The 20,511-nt window shown below is 33.1% G+C and overlaps 1 protein-coding gene across 1 annotated transcript; it reads left to right on the plus strand.

Annotated features, from left to right (window-relative positions):
- Positions 1 to 64: 64 nt before the first annotated feature.
- On the plus strand, positions 65 to 17,680 carry LOC126723225 (protein VASCULAR ASSOCIATED DEATH 1, chloroplastic). Its single transcript, XM_050426545.1, is given in 19 exon segments — positions 65 to 441; positions 3,199 to 3,258; positions 5,494 to 5,544; positions 5,859 to 5,924; positions 6,756 to 6,851; positions 6,953 to 6,982; positions 6,984 to 7,094; positions 8,240 to 8,340; positions 8,432 to 8,616; positions 9,674 to 9,714; positions 9,845 to 9,932; positions 10,060 to 10,146; positions 10,338 to 10,392; positions 12,811 to 12,877; positions 13,527 to 13,626; positions 14,554 to 14,615; positions 14,722 to 14,764; positions 14,881 to 15,179; positions 17,280 to 17,680. Coding segments are annotated over 19 exon segments (1,980 nt in total). The 5' UTR covers positions 65 to 252; the 3' UTR covers positions 17,529 to 17,680.
- The last annotated feature ends 2,831 nt before the right edge of the window (positions 17,681 to 20,511 follow it).

The raw sequence follows: 20,511 nt of genomic DNA on the forward strand, positions 1-20,511 counted from the left end.
GACGAGGCACATGTGAGAAGGTCGGCATTTGAGAGGTGACGTGGAGCTGCTGCAACTTAATTAGAAGCTCCACCAAAATACGCTTCTTCCTCTGTCCGTTTACGTTTCTTTCTTCTCAAAACCGTAAAACTATATATACCCCTCAACTACCACTCTCTCTCTCTCTCTCCATTTCCAATTCCAAGTCCACCATTGTTGAACTCAAGCCCTAGATCTCTCTATCGCTCTCGCTCGCTCTCTACGTTTTTGGCTATGGCGGTAGCATCGGAAACCGCGGAGAGAGTCGATGTGTCTCAGCCAATGGACTCGTCGTCTCCTTCGAGATTGGCCGCCGCTGACTTGGCCTCCGAAGCCTCGTCCGTTGCTCGGCCTTCCTTCTCCGCCGACTCGCCTGATCGCAACGACTCCGCCAATTCCTCTCCCAGAGATGGCGATCCTCAGGTCTGAATTTTTGCAATTTTCTTTGAATTTTGAGTTATCAGGAATTTGTTACTGTTAGATGTAGTAGTTGTAATTGTACTCTCTTATACGCTAATTTGGAGGTTCCGTGAGTTTGAATTGAAAACTTTAGCTTAGAGTTAGTGAAACAGCTCTATAGTTAGTAGTAGTTGAGCGGATTTCGCTTTTAGGGATTCTCCATTACTCGTTTATTGCTCCATTGCTGAATTCAGAAATGAAATAGGTCAAGTATGCATGAATTGAAGATTTTTATATGTATATATGTTTGTATATGTATAAGGTGTGGAAATTATATGGAGCAACCGCTACGATTTGTTGCTTAAACAGTCTCTTAGAACTTGGTTTGGTAAATTTAGTGAAGCGGTGGTCAGGTTCGGGCTTCACTGCTGCTAATCTGATGATTCAGACTCAGTCTTCACTTATTATCGCGGTTGATGGCAAGAAGGGGGATTGAGGAGTTAACAGAGTTCCTCCGGAGTTTGTTTCAAACTAGGGATTTAGGAAAGTAGAGGCATATTGCTTCTTGGAGGTTGAGGTAGCTTGATCTAAAAGAGGAAATTAGTTTGTCGATTGTCACTGTGGAAATAGGTGTTGGATAGTTTGGGAGAAATTGGCATGTTAGGCTATAAACTTGTAAAGAGTCTTGTAGATCCCAATGTTAAATTGTACTTGGATCAAGGGGAGTTGTTGTTTAATCCTGAGAGATATCGTCACCTGGTTTTCAAGTTGAATCATCTCACTATTGCTCGTCTAGTCATATCCTTTGCTGTGCTTGTTGTGAATTAGTATATGACAATTCCTTGCTATCCACTTTAGGTATTTATTTGGATTGTGAAGTATTTGAAGGCCCATGCTATTCATGTACTTTTATAGAGGGCTAATGGTCACTTATAGGTAGAAATGTTTACAAAATCAAATTGGACATTATCATCCTCAAGCAGAAGATCAACAACTAGATATTGCATCTTTCTTGGAGGAAACTTGATTACATGGGAAAGTAAGAAGTAGAGTGTTGTGTTTCACTCTGATGCATAAGCTTAGTATAGATCCATGAATCATACATTATGTGAGTTTATATTGATTAAGCACCTACTTCAGGAATTAAGGCTTAATGTGTGGTTATTTTTGAGTATGTATTGTGATAATCAGGTAGCTATCCATATTGCTTTGAATCTTGTATTTCATGTGTCGAGTAATCACATATATGTGGATTGCCATCTTGTTAGGAAAAAGTGGAAAATAGAGTGATTGTCATGCCATATGTTTCTATAGGAGCTCAATATGCAGATATGTTTACTAAACCTTTATGCAAGATTAGATTGGATTTACTATATGGCCAGCTGGGATTATATGATATGCATGTCCCAGTTTGAGGGTGAGTATTATGAGTAGTATTTACATGTTAAGAGTAAGGAAGCACGAACAATTTAAAAAGCTTAGCGTGTCCATGTTTGATATAGACATGCCTTAGAGACGGTTGCTTATGTGTTGATGCAGTGTCCCAAGATTTTTTTTGGACACAATCAAGACATGTTTGGGACATAATTGCAACACAGAGATGAAATCAGTTTAAAAAAAAAAAAAAAAGGAAAAGAGAGTGGGATTTTTGACCTGGCCAGCACTGATCTCAGCCCATTGGCTGTGGTCTTAGACCTTCAGTGCTGCTCTCATCGCATCAGCATTCTTGCCATTAGTTGCCTTCATATGTTCTGCCTTCTTCTTCTTCTTTCATTTTCTTTTTGGTTGCTTTGGATGGTTTGAGAGTCAGTGGCTTTTGGAAGAGGCTTTGGATTATTTTCTTTTTGAAGACCGGGATTATCAAATTTTCCCTCCATTAAACAAGCTGTGATCAAAACAAATACATGTGGCCGATGCTAACTAATTTGTTGAGGATTTGTAGCCAATCCCAAAATTTGGGAATAAGGCTTTTTGTAGTAAAACAAGCTGAATGGAAAATAGGGAACTATTGTTGTTACTATTTTTTGCATTATATTATTATAAGTTTTATAATTATTATAATTAATTATTATTACTAAGTTTCGTTACACTATTTTGATTAATATCACTTTGTATGTACAAATTTAATGTGGTTATATATGATTTTTTAAATATTTGTGCATAGTTTGACTCTAATTTTTGAAAAAGTATAAAAATAACATTTAATGGAGTATTAAATGCACCTTAACTTTTGCTCTTAGAGCTTAGAGCATGTGGCTGTTAACCACAACGTCGAAGGTTCAAGCCCTTCCTTTAGCGGTGCTTATTTTTTATTATTTATTAAAATTTTTACTTATATAAAAAAAAAAAAAAAAAAAAGCTTTTGCTCTTAGAGCACTCATTAACAAAAGCCTAACATTAAACTTGTTTAAAAATATAAAATACACAAAATATTAATTAATTAATTGCTATGTTACTGTTGTGTCTTGTGCTATTTTTTTTCAGAATTGTTGTGTCACTATGTCTTGTGCCATGTTTGTGTCCATGCTTCTTAGGTTAAGAGGTAAATGTGTAATAATGTACTAAAGTTGTTAGTATAAATGCTAAGCATGTGTTAGGGTAAATTGATTAACCCAAACACACTTTGCAATACTTAACATGTCACAGATAAAGGACATAGCTCATAGATGGGAATATGAAATATGTAACAAATGAAGGACAGAGTTCAGTTTTGTTGATAAGGAGATATGTTTTGAATGTTATGTTCTAACATTATTTAGCTCTTCTACTTTTCTATTACAGTCTCCAACGTCATTGAAGAGCGAAGAGTATCGTCAGTTGTTTCGGCTTCCACCAGATGAAGTGAGTGACTTTAGGGTTTTGTAATATCTATTTGGAGTTAAGATTCTTGCAATATATATATATATATATATATATATAAATTCTTTCAGTGTTTTGTAGTTGATATTCTCTTTAGCTTGTAAGGTGTCAGTAGTTTATGATGTTTGATGTGAAAATTCTGATGTGGGGTTGCATCTTAGAAACTTTGTTTGGGAATTTCGTAATTTTTTTTTATTGTAGTTGTTAGAGCTGTTTTTTTTTTTTTTTTTAATATTTTTTATTATTATTATATTAGCCTAGGGGAATTCTAGGAAATAAGTTGATTCACACATTTATGAAGTATTACTTGAGAGTTTCTATGGTAAGAAGGTTCTATTTCTTTTCTAACATGCCTATAAACTGTGCTGTTTGTAGTTATTTGGACTCTTTCTATATTAGGAAAATTGAGCCCTATAAATTTCTTTACAGGTTTGATTGTTTTGTGAAGTTTTGCTTGCTGCAAAAAAATTCTAGAACCTATAGATAAGGTCCATTCTTTTATTCTCTGCACTCTCACCTCCTCCTCTTTAGAAGGCATTGCTGCTCTAGTTTCTCCTGTATGTTTTTTTTTTTTTTTGATTAGTGCACCCAACAGGACATCAACCTGTGATCTTACCCACCACCCAATATGGAAGTGCCATCAAGCCCAAAGGCCATTTGCCGACGTGAATTTTTCTTCGATTCATATTTTTCTTTTCCCCCTATCTTATTCACTTGCATCCTCATTTTGGTTGTCTTTACTCTATTAGCGTTTTGTTCCTTGCTTGTATGGAATTCCCTACTACAGGGCATAGCTACTTTTGTAACTGGTTGTATTGTTTTCACATAAAATCTGAAATTTTATCATTTCAAAGAAATATAAATTAAAAAAACACCAAAGGACATAGGAATCTCTATTAATGCAAGGGAACAAATTGTCAAGATTTGTTTTTGTAGTCTTTTTTTTTGATTAGTAAGAGAGATGTATATTCAAAAAGCTACTTTATGCAATAAAAGCACAAAGCAGACCAACATTTACAAAGAAGAAAAAGTAACAAAGAAGAGAAAAAACAAAGAAGAAAACTAAGTACAAAAGATGAGAGAACAAAGGAATGAAGGGAGAGAATCACTAGATGTGAGTCCCTAAGCCCGAGACCAGTCGAATAGAGATCCACTAAAAGAAGCAAGCAACTGATCTTCGGAGCTATCAAAGTCATCAAAAGTCTGTTGATTGCGCTCTTTCCAAAGACACCACAATAAGCACAACATAACTAAATTCCAAATGTTAGACGAGTGCTTCCCAACCAATTCCACCAACCAAAAAGCAGATTAGGAACCGTTCTTGGTAAGACTCACAAAATCCCAAAAGATTTAAGAACAAAACTCCACAACCGATGAGCCTTTTCACAATGAAGCAGTAAATGACCCATAGTCTCCCCACAACAACAACACATAATACACCAATCAACAAAATCAAAGCCCCCAAGTCTCAAATTATCACCTGTAAGAATCTTATTCCAAGCTACAATCCAAACAAAGAAGGAAACACGCTGAGGAGCTTTAACTTTCCAAATTACTATCCAAGGAAAGACAACAGAAGAAGAACCTCGTAGCTTATTATAGAACGAACGGATGTCAAAATCCCCATAATAGAGTCACGTCCGTGTCTGAGCTTGTCTTTTAGGAATACTTTGTGTACACCTCCTGTTTGCATAAAAGTACTCCCTGTATCTCAATAAAATTTATCACTTATGAAAAAAGCCCATGTCTGAGCAGTTAAGAGAGCAGGGTAAGCTAAAATGAGTTTTTTTTGATAGGTAAGAATAATTTTATTGAAATGAGACTACCTCATGAAAATAGACACGAAGTAGTTTAAAGAATTACAATTGGGCTGAAATGAGTTAATACATCCTTTTTACTTTGGATAAAACTAGGTTATAGTTGAGTTCTAATTGAATCGGTTAATTTACTTTTGATTGGTTCAATTTCAAACCTAAGATCTTCCCTATCCCACCAACTCCTCCTTTAATTGGGTTCACAGTTTAATTGAGTTGAGTTGTATATGATGTCATAGACGTTAATGTTAAATCTGATAGAGTAGTTCTAATTGTTAAAACTGCTGATTATCTGGAAATTATTGTTCTCTCTCTCTCCACACACACACACGTACATGCACATAATGTACATATTATTATTTGAAGACATGTTTAACCTTGTTACATTTCTTTTTCTTTATAGGTTCTTGTTGAAGATTTTAATTGTGCTTACCAGGAGAATATACTTATTCAGGTGATCTTTATCTATATTCAAGGTTTGAGTTTGTGAGGTGCATGATTTATTTCACAATTGCCTTTGTCCTTCATCTCATTTTTTTGGTAGGCATCATTAAGTTACCATCATTTACTTTTTTGGTTGGCAGTGGCATATTGGTTGTGTTTTGGGACTAAGGCTTTGTTGTTGTAGTTGTAGTAGTAGTGGCATGTTGGTTATCTGCTACCAATTCTGTTTTTACGCATCCATTTGAACTTCTTGATTGTAGGCTTTAATGCTTAACTTTCTGTATTTTTTTGGGTCTAATTTCCTTGGATTTGTATTGGTTGCAGGGTCATATGTACCTGTTTGTTCATTATATTTGCTTTTACTCTAACATATTCGGATTTGAGACGAAGGTAAGTCGATGTATCTCTTATTTAACTTTATTTCAAATGAATTCTTGCAAACTACTATATTCACCTGCTCTACCACATTTCCCTTTTTCTTTGTATTAGTTTGCTATCATGATAGAAAGTCCTCAAACTTGGAATGGTTGCACACTAATAAAAAACATTCAGAAAACCATTTAGGGCAGAGACATCTTGCTCTGTGCATATTCTTTTTTGCCTAGAAGGTTTAGCTCATCCTCAACCTCACTGGCTTATGAGCTAATAGGATTAGAGGAAATCTAAAAATTTGTCAGGAGGTTTGTGTTTCTAATTTCATGTGCTTGGGAAAGATGGGGAAAGGAAGATTAGTTGCTAGTCTGAGTATCACATTTGGTCTACTTACCCAAAAGAAATAAAAGGTGTTTCACTTAGGACTTTTTATGCTGTATTGTATATGATAAACGGGAAGGCATTGGGAATGTACCTACATTTGTTAGTATTGTTTTCAAATCTCTGTATATATATAAAGAGGAAAAAAGAGAAGGAAGGTTGGGGGAAAAGGGGGGGGGGGGGGGGGTGCTTTGATATTGAAAGTGACCAGTTTCACTCAGATTTCAGTAAATAAAGCTCATGCAATTTTAGAGCACCAAGCTATAGTGGATAGGGTTGGGTTAGATTTTATGTTGGTTTAGTAAGTTTTTCAAACTTGGACCATTACGCTAGATTCTGTCAAGTGCTCTGTTATGAATTTATACTTCAGAACACAATTGTATCTCATGATTTTTCATTTGCCGTCGAGTTTTAGTGCCTTTTTGTTCTTGATCTTGATTGCAATGAACTTTTGAGCATATGCTTCAGAAAATAATTGCTTTCCAAGAAGTGACCAGTGTACGAAGGGCAAAGACTGCAGGCATCTTCCCTAATGCCATAGAAATTTTTTCTGGGGGCAAAAAGGTAATTCTAGATGTGAAATATCATTTCTTTCCCTTTGGCTTTGTAGTGATGATGCCTATAAAAATAGCCTGAACATTTTCTCATAATCTTTGTCATTTCAGTATCAGCTGCAATGTCTTAATCCACTTGTTGATTTGGCAGTACTTCTTCGCATCCTTTCTCTCCCGTGATGAAGCTTTCAAGCTCATAAATGATGGATGGTTGCAACAGAGTAATGGCACCAAAGCAGCTACAGAACAGCAGGTATTTTAATTATATCACAGTTCATTAGTGGTGATTAATTTCATTTTGTCAAGAATGTAAATCACTGATAACATGCGACATCTGTAATGTAATATTTTATGAGAAAAACAAAATTTATCTTCTTATTATTGAATTTAAAAAAATTTCTAAAATAAATTATTGAAGTTTTAAAAATTATGCTGTACTCTTAATTAAGTCAGAATCTTTTTATCCCCTTTCATCTCTGTGTAGAGAATATTGTAAATGGATATTCCTCTCTATGGGGATTATGTGCAGTACAACTTCCTGGATGAGCGACTTGTCAATTGATTGGATTAGAGGATGTTTTTATTTTTGTAATCTTGATATTTGTACAAGATCACTAACATAATTTGTGTATGTGCTAGAGTGGCTATTGCTTATTAGTTTCTTGGTAACATAATTTGTCAATATGGGATATATATATATATATATATATATATATAAAAGGAAGGTGATTGTTGCATTAATTTTCATATCATGAAAAAGTTCTAGTATACTAGGACATACAAATAGCTTAGCCGTGACTTCTGTAGGTATTCACTTTTAACTTCTTAGCAGAACCTACATGCTACTTAATTTGATCCTTCTATTTTTATTTGCCTACAATATGTGCTCTATATGTATATGAGATTTCTCTACCTTCTTGAAGTTTTGATTAATTATCATTTCTTCTTTCTACGTCCAAATTTATGCCAATATACTGTGATATATCTAACTTAAACCTAAAATATATGAACAAGACACCAAAATTGTGTGTATTATACAATAATGAGATTTAAGAACCCCGATTAATTTGATATTGTTGCATTGGCTTTGATAAAATATTGCTAGTTCTAAAAGCTTAAGCTGATAAGAAAATGTGAATTTAATTACTTGATCATTATTATTCTAACACTACTCCTCATGTGTGGGCCTAGACTCCCTTGGGGCTTGAATTTTTTAATTTTAATTGGAAGGTAGGATGGAGACATGGTTTGGACTCAAGACCCCAACCTGTTCTGTACCATGATAAATTACTGCTAGTCCCAAAAGTTTAAGTTGATAGGAAATAGTGAATTTTCTCACTTAATCATTAGTATTCTAACAGGCTAATTCTTTTTGCATATGTCCTGATTTTACCTCAGGAATCAATATCTGAAACGAGCAGCCAAGAGAATGGAGGGGTTCTAATTGAAAGGGTCAAGAGCTTTAAAAGCTCAGCCAATGAATTGGATTCTACTGACAGGTTTCCATGAGCAATAATCATGATACTTCAGTGTGGATTATTGTTTTCTTTGAGTGTCTCATTTAGGCTCTACTGCATGTATGTGAATCAGGAATAAGGATGCTCCTGTAATGAATGATTCGCTTCCTCTAAATGTTGAAGATGAGACAGTGTCAGCAATAGCTTCTGAGCAGCAAGATAATGTAGAGAAGGATACAGAGCCACTTCCAAATGCTGAATCTTCATCTTCAAAGAAGACTTGGACATGGAAGGAGGAAAATTTTGATGCCCCAAAGAGTGAGTTTATTCTTGAATTCTAGGATTGTTGCTTTGGTGTGTCACTTGCCTGATTTGAGCCCATTTTTTAATTTCTAGAGTTCTATTATCATTCTAATATTGTGATAGTTTTGCAGCTTTTGCTACCACTTTTCAGTTTGAATTACAGTTCCTCAATCTCATATCCTGGCCTAAAAGTTTGTCCTTGTGTTGCTTAGCCAACAATTCTGTTTTTAAGATTGTTGCTTGACTGGCTGACAGTTACTAGTAGTTTATCTTCTTCATCAATTTTGAAATTTCTAGACCTTCATAATTTTATATCTTAATTTTTTAGATCTTCTAGAAACTTATCAATTTTTTTTTTAGATCTTCTATTAGTTTTTTTCAGAGGAGAGTGATTAATGTACCAGTAAGAAAGAGTAAATTAAACTAAGTCGAGGGAATGACAAAAGGTTGAGGAAAACAAAAATAACATTAGTAAAAGTAAAAAGGACATGTCAATTAGGGAAGTAACAAAGAGTTTGACTTTAGATAGAATAGAATGAAAGAAAAAAGAGTTCATGTGGCCGACTCCAAAAATTGGCACTAAGGCTTTGTTGTTGTAATTTTTAGTCTCTTGCACGCTCCCTGTACTAGTATGTAGCCACATTTATCAGAGAAGAGAAAGTAGCCCATCACTACCTTGTAACTTAGTCTATGAATTGGGATCAAAAGGAGCTGGCTTGCTTTATCTTTGTAATTTGAAATGAAACTAATTATTAGAATTTAACTAGGCCCAAAGTCCGTGATGTGACAATTCATTATTTGTACAAACTATTTGGGATTGCTCTGTGTCTTTGAATGACGTGTTTTATGAATGTAAGTTGCCAGAACATCTATATTTTCAGGGGAAGATATATAATGGAAAAGTAGCTCACAGATGTGGTGTATGCAGACAATTGCAATTGTGTTTGTGTATTGTTTATGAGCAAAATTTTTTAAAAATTAAGTGATAGATCTTTTTCTACTTTTGTTGCTACTGTGCTTACGGTTGTAATTTATGTCCTGATTATTTGAGCTGTTTTTACTTGACTTGCAGTACCAGAATTTTATACAAGGGTTGCTGAATCGAAGTTTCCGGTATTGTTATATTTTCTTGTTCTTTTGAAATTATAATATATGTTTTCAAGCTTAAAAGTAGCTTTGCTTCAATTGCCAGTGGCATTATAGCTAGGTTAGTTTGAAGTTAACTCCAATTTATGAATTGCAGATAAAGGTTGAGGACTTCTTTAATTTCTTTTTCTCAGATGATGCTATTAGTTGTACTGAATTATTTCATAAAAGATGCGGAGATAAAGGTAGCCTTCTTGGAACTCCTATGAAATTTTCGTATTCAAATGTGATCTTTTTAGTTTCCTTATTGAAGAATATGGGGCAGATATTTTTTCATGTTTTTTATGTTGTGAATTTTGTTTTTCTTTTCAGAATTTCGGTGCAGTTCTTGGTATCCTCATGAAGTATATGGGCATGCCCGTGATGTATCATTTCAGCATCCAATAAAAGTCTATTTTGGTATGCTTGTGTGTTTTTAACCTCCCCCCCCTCTATTTTTATCTCAGCAATCTATAATAATTCATTTAAATGTTCAGTAAACTATGCTTCTGTAACACATTGGCTATTCCTCACCAAAATATGTTCCATAAGTTTTTCTTTATCTTGTATTCTGGTGTGTTTTAGTATTAATATTTTGTTTTGCCATTAAGGTGCAAAGTTTGGTAGCTGCCAAGAGATCCAGAAATGTCGAGTTTATAGAAACAGGTAGCCAACATGTTCTGTTGATTATTCCAGTTAAAAAATACACCTTGAATTTGTTGTTAAATTAGTAATTCATTGCTACTTTTACTGTGTTGCATATCAGTAGTCAGTACCATCTTCTTTATCAATGGTGTCATCATGATAATTCCTTTGTTGGGGTTGGAGTTGTGGTTGTGGTTGTCTTTGTTATACTTGGAATGAGATTGAGCCATATGTAACAAACGTGGTCCTGAATAAATAGATCACTTTTGAAGGAAGTTGAGCACGTAATATTTTAGAAAGTTCCTAGTCAACAGAGTATTTATATGAGTTTTACTAGAGGTGAGATAAACTGTATTTGTTTCCCTATTTTAAGGGCACCTCTTCACAGTTAGTACCCAATTGGAGAACTATTGATTTGATCATTGTATTGAAAAGAAAAACCTATTCAAGTTGATGTAGTAGAATGGCAGGAGAAAAAAGTTGATTAGTGGATACAGTAGGGAAATTGTGAGTATATGAGTGTTAATTCCATGGAAGTCCAAATTTGCCTGTGACTGTCTTACATACCGTAGAAGCAATATATGACACAAAATTTTGCAACAATAGATTCATGGAAAATTTTTGAACATAAAATACACCTAGAAGAGGATAAATATCAAACTATTAAATTGGCAGTAGATCCCTGTTTACATGCATGAAGATGCAAACTATTGCAAATAAATTTTTATATTGTGGATCAATAAGAACATGATGACCAGATTTCATGTTTTACAAGTAATGCTTGTTGTAGTTGGCATAATGGAAGCTGAATATCAGCCTTTGCCCAATTAACTGCAAAGATATAATAAAAAATTGCAGTGTGAAAGCCAGAAATCTGGGCACAACAGGATTTGAGAAGTATGTAATTCCATATTATGCCACAAAATTGTACAGAAAATCTAAGCAATGATTTTTGATTGTGGATTGGTTGATGCTAATCCTAAAATCACTTGGATATTCAGCAAGAACTTATGATCTTGGTAAAAGCTCCAGATGATAGAGGGTGGAGATAACCTTGAATCTTGAATCCTTATTGTTCTGAAGCAGAAACAAGAAAGCTGAATTGGCAACATATCATGTAATCGATTTTTAGGAACTTTATATTTTGCAATATGAGGATATTTTAAGCTACAAATGGGCAAATTGATATGGGTTGAGAGTTTGAAGATGGAGTTGCTAAATTCAAGTTAACTTGTTAGTTAAATTCATGATTACTGTTTGAGATTAGAGTTTGAGTACAAATGCCTCAAACTCTACATATGGAAGCTAGAATAAATGGCTTTCTTTTCTTGGTGTGGAAGGAAAGTTTACATGGTTACTTTTTTGGGTTTTTTGTGTGTGTGGAAGGAAAGTCTATTCCTTGTTAAAGAAGTAATTAATATTTCTTCTCTATTGATGAATAGGATTTGAAGGCTTATATATAGACAACAATACTAATGTTATGTTTGGTATGATGTAATAGTTCCTGTAATGGAATTGCTATTCATGTATAATAGCAATTCGGTTATTTGATAGCATCTTTATTACATGGATTAATTATTACAAAGGATTAACTATTCTTTAAATTGAATAATAGCTATTCCTCTTTAAAATAGATGTAATAACTATTCCTTGGCGCATATAATAGGTTTTAAAATTAATATATTTCAAAAAATATAAAATTTTCTTTATACATCATTTTTTACAAGCTTTCCATATGTAACAACCAAACTTATGGATGGTAATAGTTATTCTATTATAATATCTTCTATTTCCAGTAATAAAGATTACTATTCTTAATGTAATCTTCATTCAGTGTACCAAATGTGCCCTAACGGTTTTGGTAGCTTTGGCTCAAGGGTCCTCCTGTATGGGAGAAGAGAGAACTTGTAAAAAATAAGTTTTCTTGATTTGATCACTGACTATTATGATGTGTGTTCACTAGAGTACTTATTACTAGAATCGAGTAGAGATTGATTATTGATGCAAGAATGTGAACATAATAATACTAGTACCACATTTTGATTATTGATGAAGTCTTGTTTTGGCTAAGGTATATATAAAGCAAGTTGATTACTTTTTCTAATCTGTCCCCGTCCAGCCAAGCTTTTTTTAAATTTCTTTTTTGTGAATTCAGCCAAACAATATTGGGTAGGGGACTGCATTAATTGTGCTGACATGATTGATTGCAATTGCTAGTGAACTATTTCTCTTCACTTGCTTTTATTACTTGCCCATATTTATTAGTTCTTTCATTCCTTGATGTGTTTAGATGTTGGTGTAAATTATTATTATTATTATTACTATTATTTTCTATAATTAATGGGTGTAACTTATCTGAGGTTACTTTATCTAGTCCAAGATGGTGCCCTTACCAATTTGTATATTATTTTCTTGATATTCTCACTTTTACTTCTCCAGTCATTTGGTTATGGAGACATCACAAGAAATCAGTGACGTGCCTTATTCAGATTATTTCCGTGTTGAGGTATAAGCTATATCTAATTTATTTCGACATATCTACCTTACATTTATGAAACTTACTTTCCCGTAATGTATTAGTTTGCATCTTTTAGGCATATCCTATATTTGGATATATAGTTGAGTAAGATATTAGAGTCGGTCTGTATAAAGATGGAGGAGGTATTCTTTAGCCTTGTACAAAAGCATTAAACAGATTGTGATATAATACATTCATATCTCGTTTACTTAGTTACTGCCACTGCAATTTAAGTTACTTCTTTATTTAATATCTTTTTAAACTATTTGGTTCCTATTAATGCTTCTAGTTCATATGTGGGTTTATTAATGGGGCAGAATATTGTACGCCCTGGTCTATACTGTGCATAGAAAATGATTACTGTCCTCTATTAGTTGTATGGAAATAATCTCCAAAGGCTTAAATATAAACACCTTGCTTATTTAGCTATGTTATAAACATCTAAGTAGCTTTCTTCTTTAATAAATTAATTTGGGTTTCCTTTTGCCAACCAATCAAGTGATTGTTGTGCAGTTGTGTCGTCTTCTTGTGAATTTATTTATTAATTGTAATCTGTTTGCTCTACTGAAAGATTTCCATAATCCGTTGACATTGTAACTAAGTTTATATTACTTTTTTTTTCCTGGTCCAATATTAGGGACTTTGGGATGTCGAAAGAGATGCTGATGGATCAAAAGAATGCTGTAGTTTGCGTATATATGTAAATGTGGCCTTTTCCAAGAAAACTGTGTGGAGAGGTTTGCCCTGCCAATACTATGTTTGTTGTATTTAGTTCCCTACAATTAAATTGACTAAGAAGTGATTTTATTTTAATTTCATTAAAAAATAGGTTTTTTTTATTTTATTTTTTTAATTTTTTTATGTATTCTAAGTTTTGAACCAATGTAATTATATTTAAAAATTGAAATGAAATCTCTTGGTGTTTCCAATGGAGACATGGTTCAAGCCCTCCCTCCCCCATTGTAACTGTTGAATTTTCAAAAAAAAAAGAAATGAAATCTTAGATCAATTACCTACCTTTTTCTTAGAGGTTTTCTGTTTTGAAACTGTTATATATAGTTTTTAGAAGGCAACCCTAGATGTAATATACATAAGATTCTGGAGCTGAAGGCAGAAGTATATAAAATATGACAGTTGAAAGTTCAGAATAAACAATTACAGGATTTTAAGCAAACTACTTTATTGGTTAGTGACTTGAAATTAGTACTCTCTTTTATGTCAAGTAAAATCTCAGGAGCGTGCACACATTTTACTGAAGGCGAAAAACCTTTTTCTTGTTCCTGAATGCATTGCGTGTGCTGGATTAGTCAGGGTGTTTGAGCATGGATGCTGAAGGCATTTGAATCTGTCTTGGGTTTTTCTCATTTTGTACACCTGACAAACCTTATAATACAATGCTTTTTTGTTTGTGTTAAAATGCAGATTTTGAACATGTGCTTGCTAAAAGACTCTCTCTTCTTTTTGTTAGAACACTAATAGGAAAAAAAATATATCTCTTTTCCTTTTTGGTTTGTGGGTTTATTTATTATTTATTTTTTAATTTTAAAAATTTTAATTTTACTTATATTTTTTTGGTGTGTGTTGAGGCTTGCTATTATCTTGATTGAAGTGTTACCATGATATACTGACTTGATTTGATGCAATGTTGATGTATGTGGTCACAGGCAGAATAGTGCAGTCAACTGTTGAAGAATGTCGAGAAGCATATTTGATCTGGATTGATATGGTATTGTCTTTCTGTTTTATTTTGTAGATTTTTTGTTTTTTATTTTGCAGTTTAATAAGCGCAATAATGTCAACTTTAAGAATTTGTATATTCATTATTCATTCAGGCTCATGAATTGTTGAAGCAGAAGAACCTTGAAAACAAAGAAGGTTGGGCCTTAGAAGATATTTGTATATACAAGAGTTTTTCCAATGCATGAAATTTTATGCCATGGGGGAGATGCATACTTATTTCAACTAATCATCTCCTTATTTCATGGGAGCAGAGGGAGGTGCTGCTGCTAATGTGATTCAGAATGGTGAAGTTCATATTGAGGATGAAGTAGAAACTGGGGAATCCTCCAAAAGTTCATTCGAGTCAAGTGACCATATAAGAACGCAACAGATATCAGATTCCACAAATGCTAACCAACAAGCTGGACGTCTCTTGCAAGAAAATTTCATTGATGCTAAACCTCTAGCATCTTGGTTAAGAGAATTTATATTGACGTTAAGATCATTGAAAAGTCAAAACCATGTTTCAGTACTTGCAGCTATCATCTTTGCAGTGATTTTCTTGATGCAGGTATGTACTTTTCAAGCCTTGTTACATTTCTGCTATCCATCTGATCAATTTAATTTGAGCAGTTTTCTCCAAGAAATAAATACTACTTTGATATGATTTGGTTCCTTTGGGACTGTGAATTTGCAATTTACACTTTACGCTCCTTATCAATGGGTAAGGGATAGTCTTTAGGAGTGTAGTCTATTGTAGCAATTTGATGATGCCAGATGACAAGATTATTGCCAATTATTACAAGAACTGATACATATGCTGTTGGGTATTTTAACAATAGTTTAAACATGTTTTTTAGCTTGTGCAAACTTCTATTAGACACCTGCCCTTGTAGGTTTAAAGTTTGTTATTGGATTTCTTGGATTAAATATGGTTGATCTTGGTTGACTTGCTGGGACAGCTAGAAAAGCTTGATTTCCAGCTTAAATTTTCCTGGAGGTGCTTTGTTGAATTTTATGTGCATATATTACATTATGCAGGCCTGTTTTTGATCAACTGTAGTAGCTTCTGAAGAAAATCCTAACCGGAATAAGGGGAAAAAAAAAATTTCTTACCCTCATTTGTGGTAATGTTTCATATTTGGAAAATGAAATGAATTGACAGTCTAAACAACTTTGATTTTCTTTGACACTATTAATCTGTATATATCAAGAGGATTCAGAAAGTTAGTTATTGCTTTTTTTACTGTCAAAAATACCCCTACCTAAAACTTAAAAATAGGGTTAAAATAGTAAATTGACAAAAATAATAAATTTCTACTTCTACGTTGAAATGTTTTCCTGCTTCTAATAAACTCCTACTTTTACGTTAATTTAAATTCCTACTTCTACTCACTAACTCCCTACAAAATAGGATCACTTTTTTGTTAGTTTTAAAACTCTTCAAATCTATAAAACTCACCCCACGTATTCATTTTTTTTACCAAAAAAATAGAAGAGCCTTCTCAGAGGCTAGTATGATATTAAAGACTTAAAGACTTATTGAAAAAGGAAAAGAAATGATGTAGTCTCTTCTTCTTCTTCTATTATTATTTATTTTTTTGGTGTGTGTGTGAAGGAAGAATCATCAAAGATTGAATTTTCACTATATATATGTTTCCTTTTGTTAGAAACAGTGGATAAATGATTAAATTCATCATTTAATATCAGTTTAAGCTTTTGGAATAAGTTTGTAGTTTATCATGGTATTATAGCAAATAGTCTTGAGTATAAACTCTATTTCCACTCTACCTGACTACCTCCCATTTAAAAATTTAAAATTCTACTTGTTGGATTGAGGGTGATTATTGGGCCCACATGTGAGGGGAAGTATTAGAAAATAATGGTCAATTGATCAAATTCACCATGTCATATCAGTTTTTGGGACTATTTATAGTTTATCACCTTTTAATGTTTGTCAGACCAAACATATCTCAAAGTGGTATGTTAATATTCTTTTGGGATTAATGAATTTTGGTCTGACTAGTTAATTAACATGTTTTGGTCAAGCATTCTTCTGAATGTTATCGAGATCATTCGGTAGGGGGTCTCAAGGGGGCTGTTGCAGATATTTTGGCCGCAATAACATTCCAAATCTTACCCTGATAGTATATATTTGATTCCTGGAATTTGTGTCAACTTTATCCTTTGTAGAGGCACAATCTTATTATGTCCAAATCATTCTGTCTTGAAAACAAAGAATCTCACTGCTATTAATAAAGCAGTTACTAACAGTGCATACAGCAAGTGATTTATCTTTAATCAATTATGAAAGAGCCTGGATTAGCATTTGATATCATAGCATTCACGAAGCCATTTATTTATTTATTTTTAATTGTTGAACCATTTTTCCCAGCATTGAAATAGGCTTTTAAAATTTCTTATTTCAGGTTGGTTTAATGTTAGGTTGTGGGTTCAAAATTGATTGGTGTGTGTATGACTTATAAATAATCAACCTGGTGGTTTTTCAGCGTTCACCCAAATTTGAATTAATTATTCTATAGTATTTTAGGTAGCAACCATACTCATTTTTTTTTAAATTGTAAGGGTTAAAAGGATAAACCTTTCTACTCCATGAGACAGGGTCACAGTTTGTTTATTTTATTATATAATATTTTTTTTATTACTGCAGTTGAGCATTGTTGTGCTACTAGTAAGACCACATCACATCCATGTGAACCCTCAATTTGATTACATGGCTAGCATGGGCGGTGGAGTAGGTGGAAGATCATCTGAAGCAATTGCTTGGTTGGAGAAGCGAGTTCACCATCTTAAAGATGAGATGTACATGGTTGAGGCTCGGCTTGAGAGGATGCGAAATGAGCATGCACTATTGAAATCACAACTGAAAGACCTAGAGAAGCTTAGTAAGCAAACATAGACATTTTGTATATCCTTATTTTTGTCATGGTAAATGTTTTTTCTTTTGTAATTAAAAAAATGTTTCATACAAGGAACTTGTCCATTTGAATTTGCAAATAGTTCCCATATTGATCACAAGTGATAAATTCAAAAACTACCAGTATTAATACATCCTTGTGCATCAACCTACGCTCAAGGGGAAAACCTAATACATGTTTGTGCATCAGTTTTCTCTCAAGAGAAAAAGCCAATTACAGCCTCTACAAGTGCAAGGTCCGTGGCCTAGTTGGTTAGTTAAAATACCTAAACAGCGAAAACATAAACTACAGAAATGTAGGTGGAAGAAAAATTAAAGTGGAAGTCAGTCTCGGAGTTCCAGATGAACTACGTCCTCTTTTTATTGGTGGTACTATTGACGGTCCGGTTAGAGGCAAATTATGGGTAGAAATTTTGACAGGGTTAGAGGCATATGAAGATCATTCCTAAGTCTGAGTCCAGTGTTGAGTTTTAATGTGATTTTCCCATCCTTCAAAATTCAGGTGTTAGGTATGACACCATACACCCCCCTTGGGAGAGACCGAGGAGGGCTTATGAGTTCTGATTGGCTTGTCATCCAATCTTGTTTTTTGGATGTAGGTACTTTGGTCGACCTTTTATGGGGGATGTTGGGATTGAACTGATCATCTAGTTCGAGCAATTGTACTGTGGGTCGACGAAACTTTACCCATGATGCCAAGAAAGAAAGTGAGTGCAGGCTAGAGCATGGCTTTTAATAGTTGTGATGGGCCGCTTGGGATGGACCTGCTCATCGGTGTGCCGTAGCCTATCAAACTTCGCAACTTTTTTTGGCCCTAAACACCTACTAATATCAAAGTTTAAAGAAAATGATAACATATTAGTATATTACTAATTGTACTACAAACAAATGACATGATAATAAATATGGTTAGTGTTAGAAAAATACCATAATAAATTAATTCATTAAACAAATTTTTGTTTTGTGTTTAAAAGTTGAAACATCTATTTTTAAGGTTTATATAGTATAATTTGTTGTAAATTTTAGTTTAATTGATAAAGTTTTTTATTGTCAAATAAGAGTCCTGAGTTTGAATTTTACACACACCAAAAATCACCAAAATATATAAATATATATATATATATATATATATATATATATATATATATATAAAATTGTATCTCTATCATAATTATTAAAATTGTATTCAACATCAACTCGATGTAAGATTGGTTTTAAGTAAACTGATTTACCTTTGCTTGAATTGTTATTGACATAATATTCATATTTTTGAATATATGCAAAAAAAAAAAAAAAAATATATATATATATATATATATATATATATTAATAAATAAATAAAACATTATTTTTAACCCACAAGAAGTCTTTAGTAGTAAAACCTTTTTTTCATTTAATTTTGAGTTCGGAGGTTTTAATTTTTACGTGAGTAGTTTAACTTGGCCTATCAGTCAGTTTATTGATAGCTTTTAGTGTTTTTATTTATTTATTAAATTATTAAAAAGATTCACTCAAATCAGTTTTTACCAGGTTTTGCATATGGTTCTTTTACAATCACAATTTTTACCTTGGAATGGATATACTATATTTCTTGTTGACATATTAATTTTTATTATACTTATAATCAATACACTACCATTATTGTATCTTTTATATGTCAAAATTCATTAAAAAGAAAAAAAAGAAAAAGAAAATCTTTCTTATTTTATGAACATTTTTAAATGCTCAAAACCTATGGAAAGAAAATGAAGATTGTAGGAAAAAAGAAGTTTGAGTTTTAAATGATTTATTCCATAACCATAACCGACATTTTCTACTGTATTTAAGGGTAATGATTGTTTCACATTCAACAGTGTCCATACTATTTTATATCATGTTTACATTCTTTCTATCAAATGTAAAATATTAATATTTGATGTGAAAGTATGGTTATTATATATAATATTTCGCATGAAAAACGATGTCTTTGCACATTACCCTTACACCCTCAACCATTTGATATTTCAGCATTATAGTGATGATGTTTTCCTATCTCAAAAAGCACAGGGTGGAAGTTCTATAATGACCACACTCTCTGTCTTTTCTATCATGGAACCCATCACCTTATAAGACCCTATTAGATAAGGTTATAGATAAATTAAGCAATAGCTGTATCTAGAAGAAAGAATGCATCAAGATTGAAGAGGACACGTACATGTTAGAGAGAAGTCAGCTATCAATATATGCAAGGGTGACCTTAATTTGAGGATATCCGGTATCTCCCAAATATCCTATTAATATTATTAGGAGAAGACCACCGACCTTCCAAGCCTCAATTTTCTTGCTACAAAGTACACACGGTCTATACTCCTTTTGCACTTTACTCAATTTTTGGGGTCACAGAAATGTTTGCATTGGTCCTCAAAGATTCTGACAATGATGGGGATGAAGACTTGTTATGGTCAGAAATATGAGACCCATTTATGGATTTATTAAAAAAAAAAAAAACGGCAGTGCGAGTGAAGTCGTTGTACAATACTGATTTTCTGACTCAAAAAAAGATAACTTCTTTTTGTAGCATGTTCCACATTGTTTTTTGTTTTGCGTAAAAGGGATTGAATTTTTGGAGCTATCTTTAAACTATTAATAGTCCTTGATGATGGTTCAACATCAACATAAAATTTTGGGGGTATCCAACTATTCATTCAAAATGGCGGCGCAGCATATAGGAAATGTCCTTCTCGCTCTAACCGTCCACTCCTTGATTTTTTAAAAAAAAAAAAAAATTATTTGTAAAAGTTCTCTTTTGAAATTATTTTTGTCCAATCTGGATAGCCAAACAAAAGAACGCTTCTTTTCATGTTGTTTCTTTCGTGATTTACTAAAAAATCATGTGAGTAAGGGTGTTCACGAATTGGGTTTACGTCCAACTCGCAATTGATACGATCAAATCTGGTTAAGGAGTTTCAAACCCATTGCTAACTAG

The sequence above is a fragment of the Quercus robur genome, chromosome 4 (genome assembly GCF_932294415.1).
Source record: "Quercus robur chromosome 4, dhQueRobu3.1, whole genome shotgun sequence".
Taxonomy (NCBI): Eukaryota; Viridiplantae; Streptophyta; class Magnoliopsida; order Fagales; family Fagaceae; genus Quercus; species Quercus robur.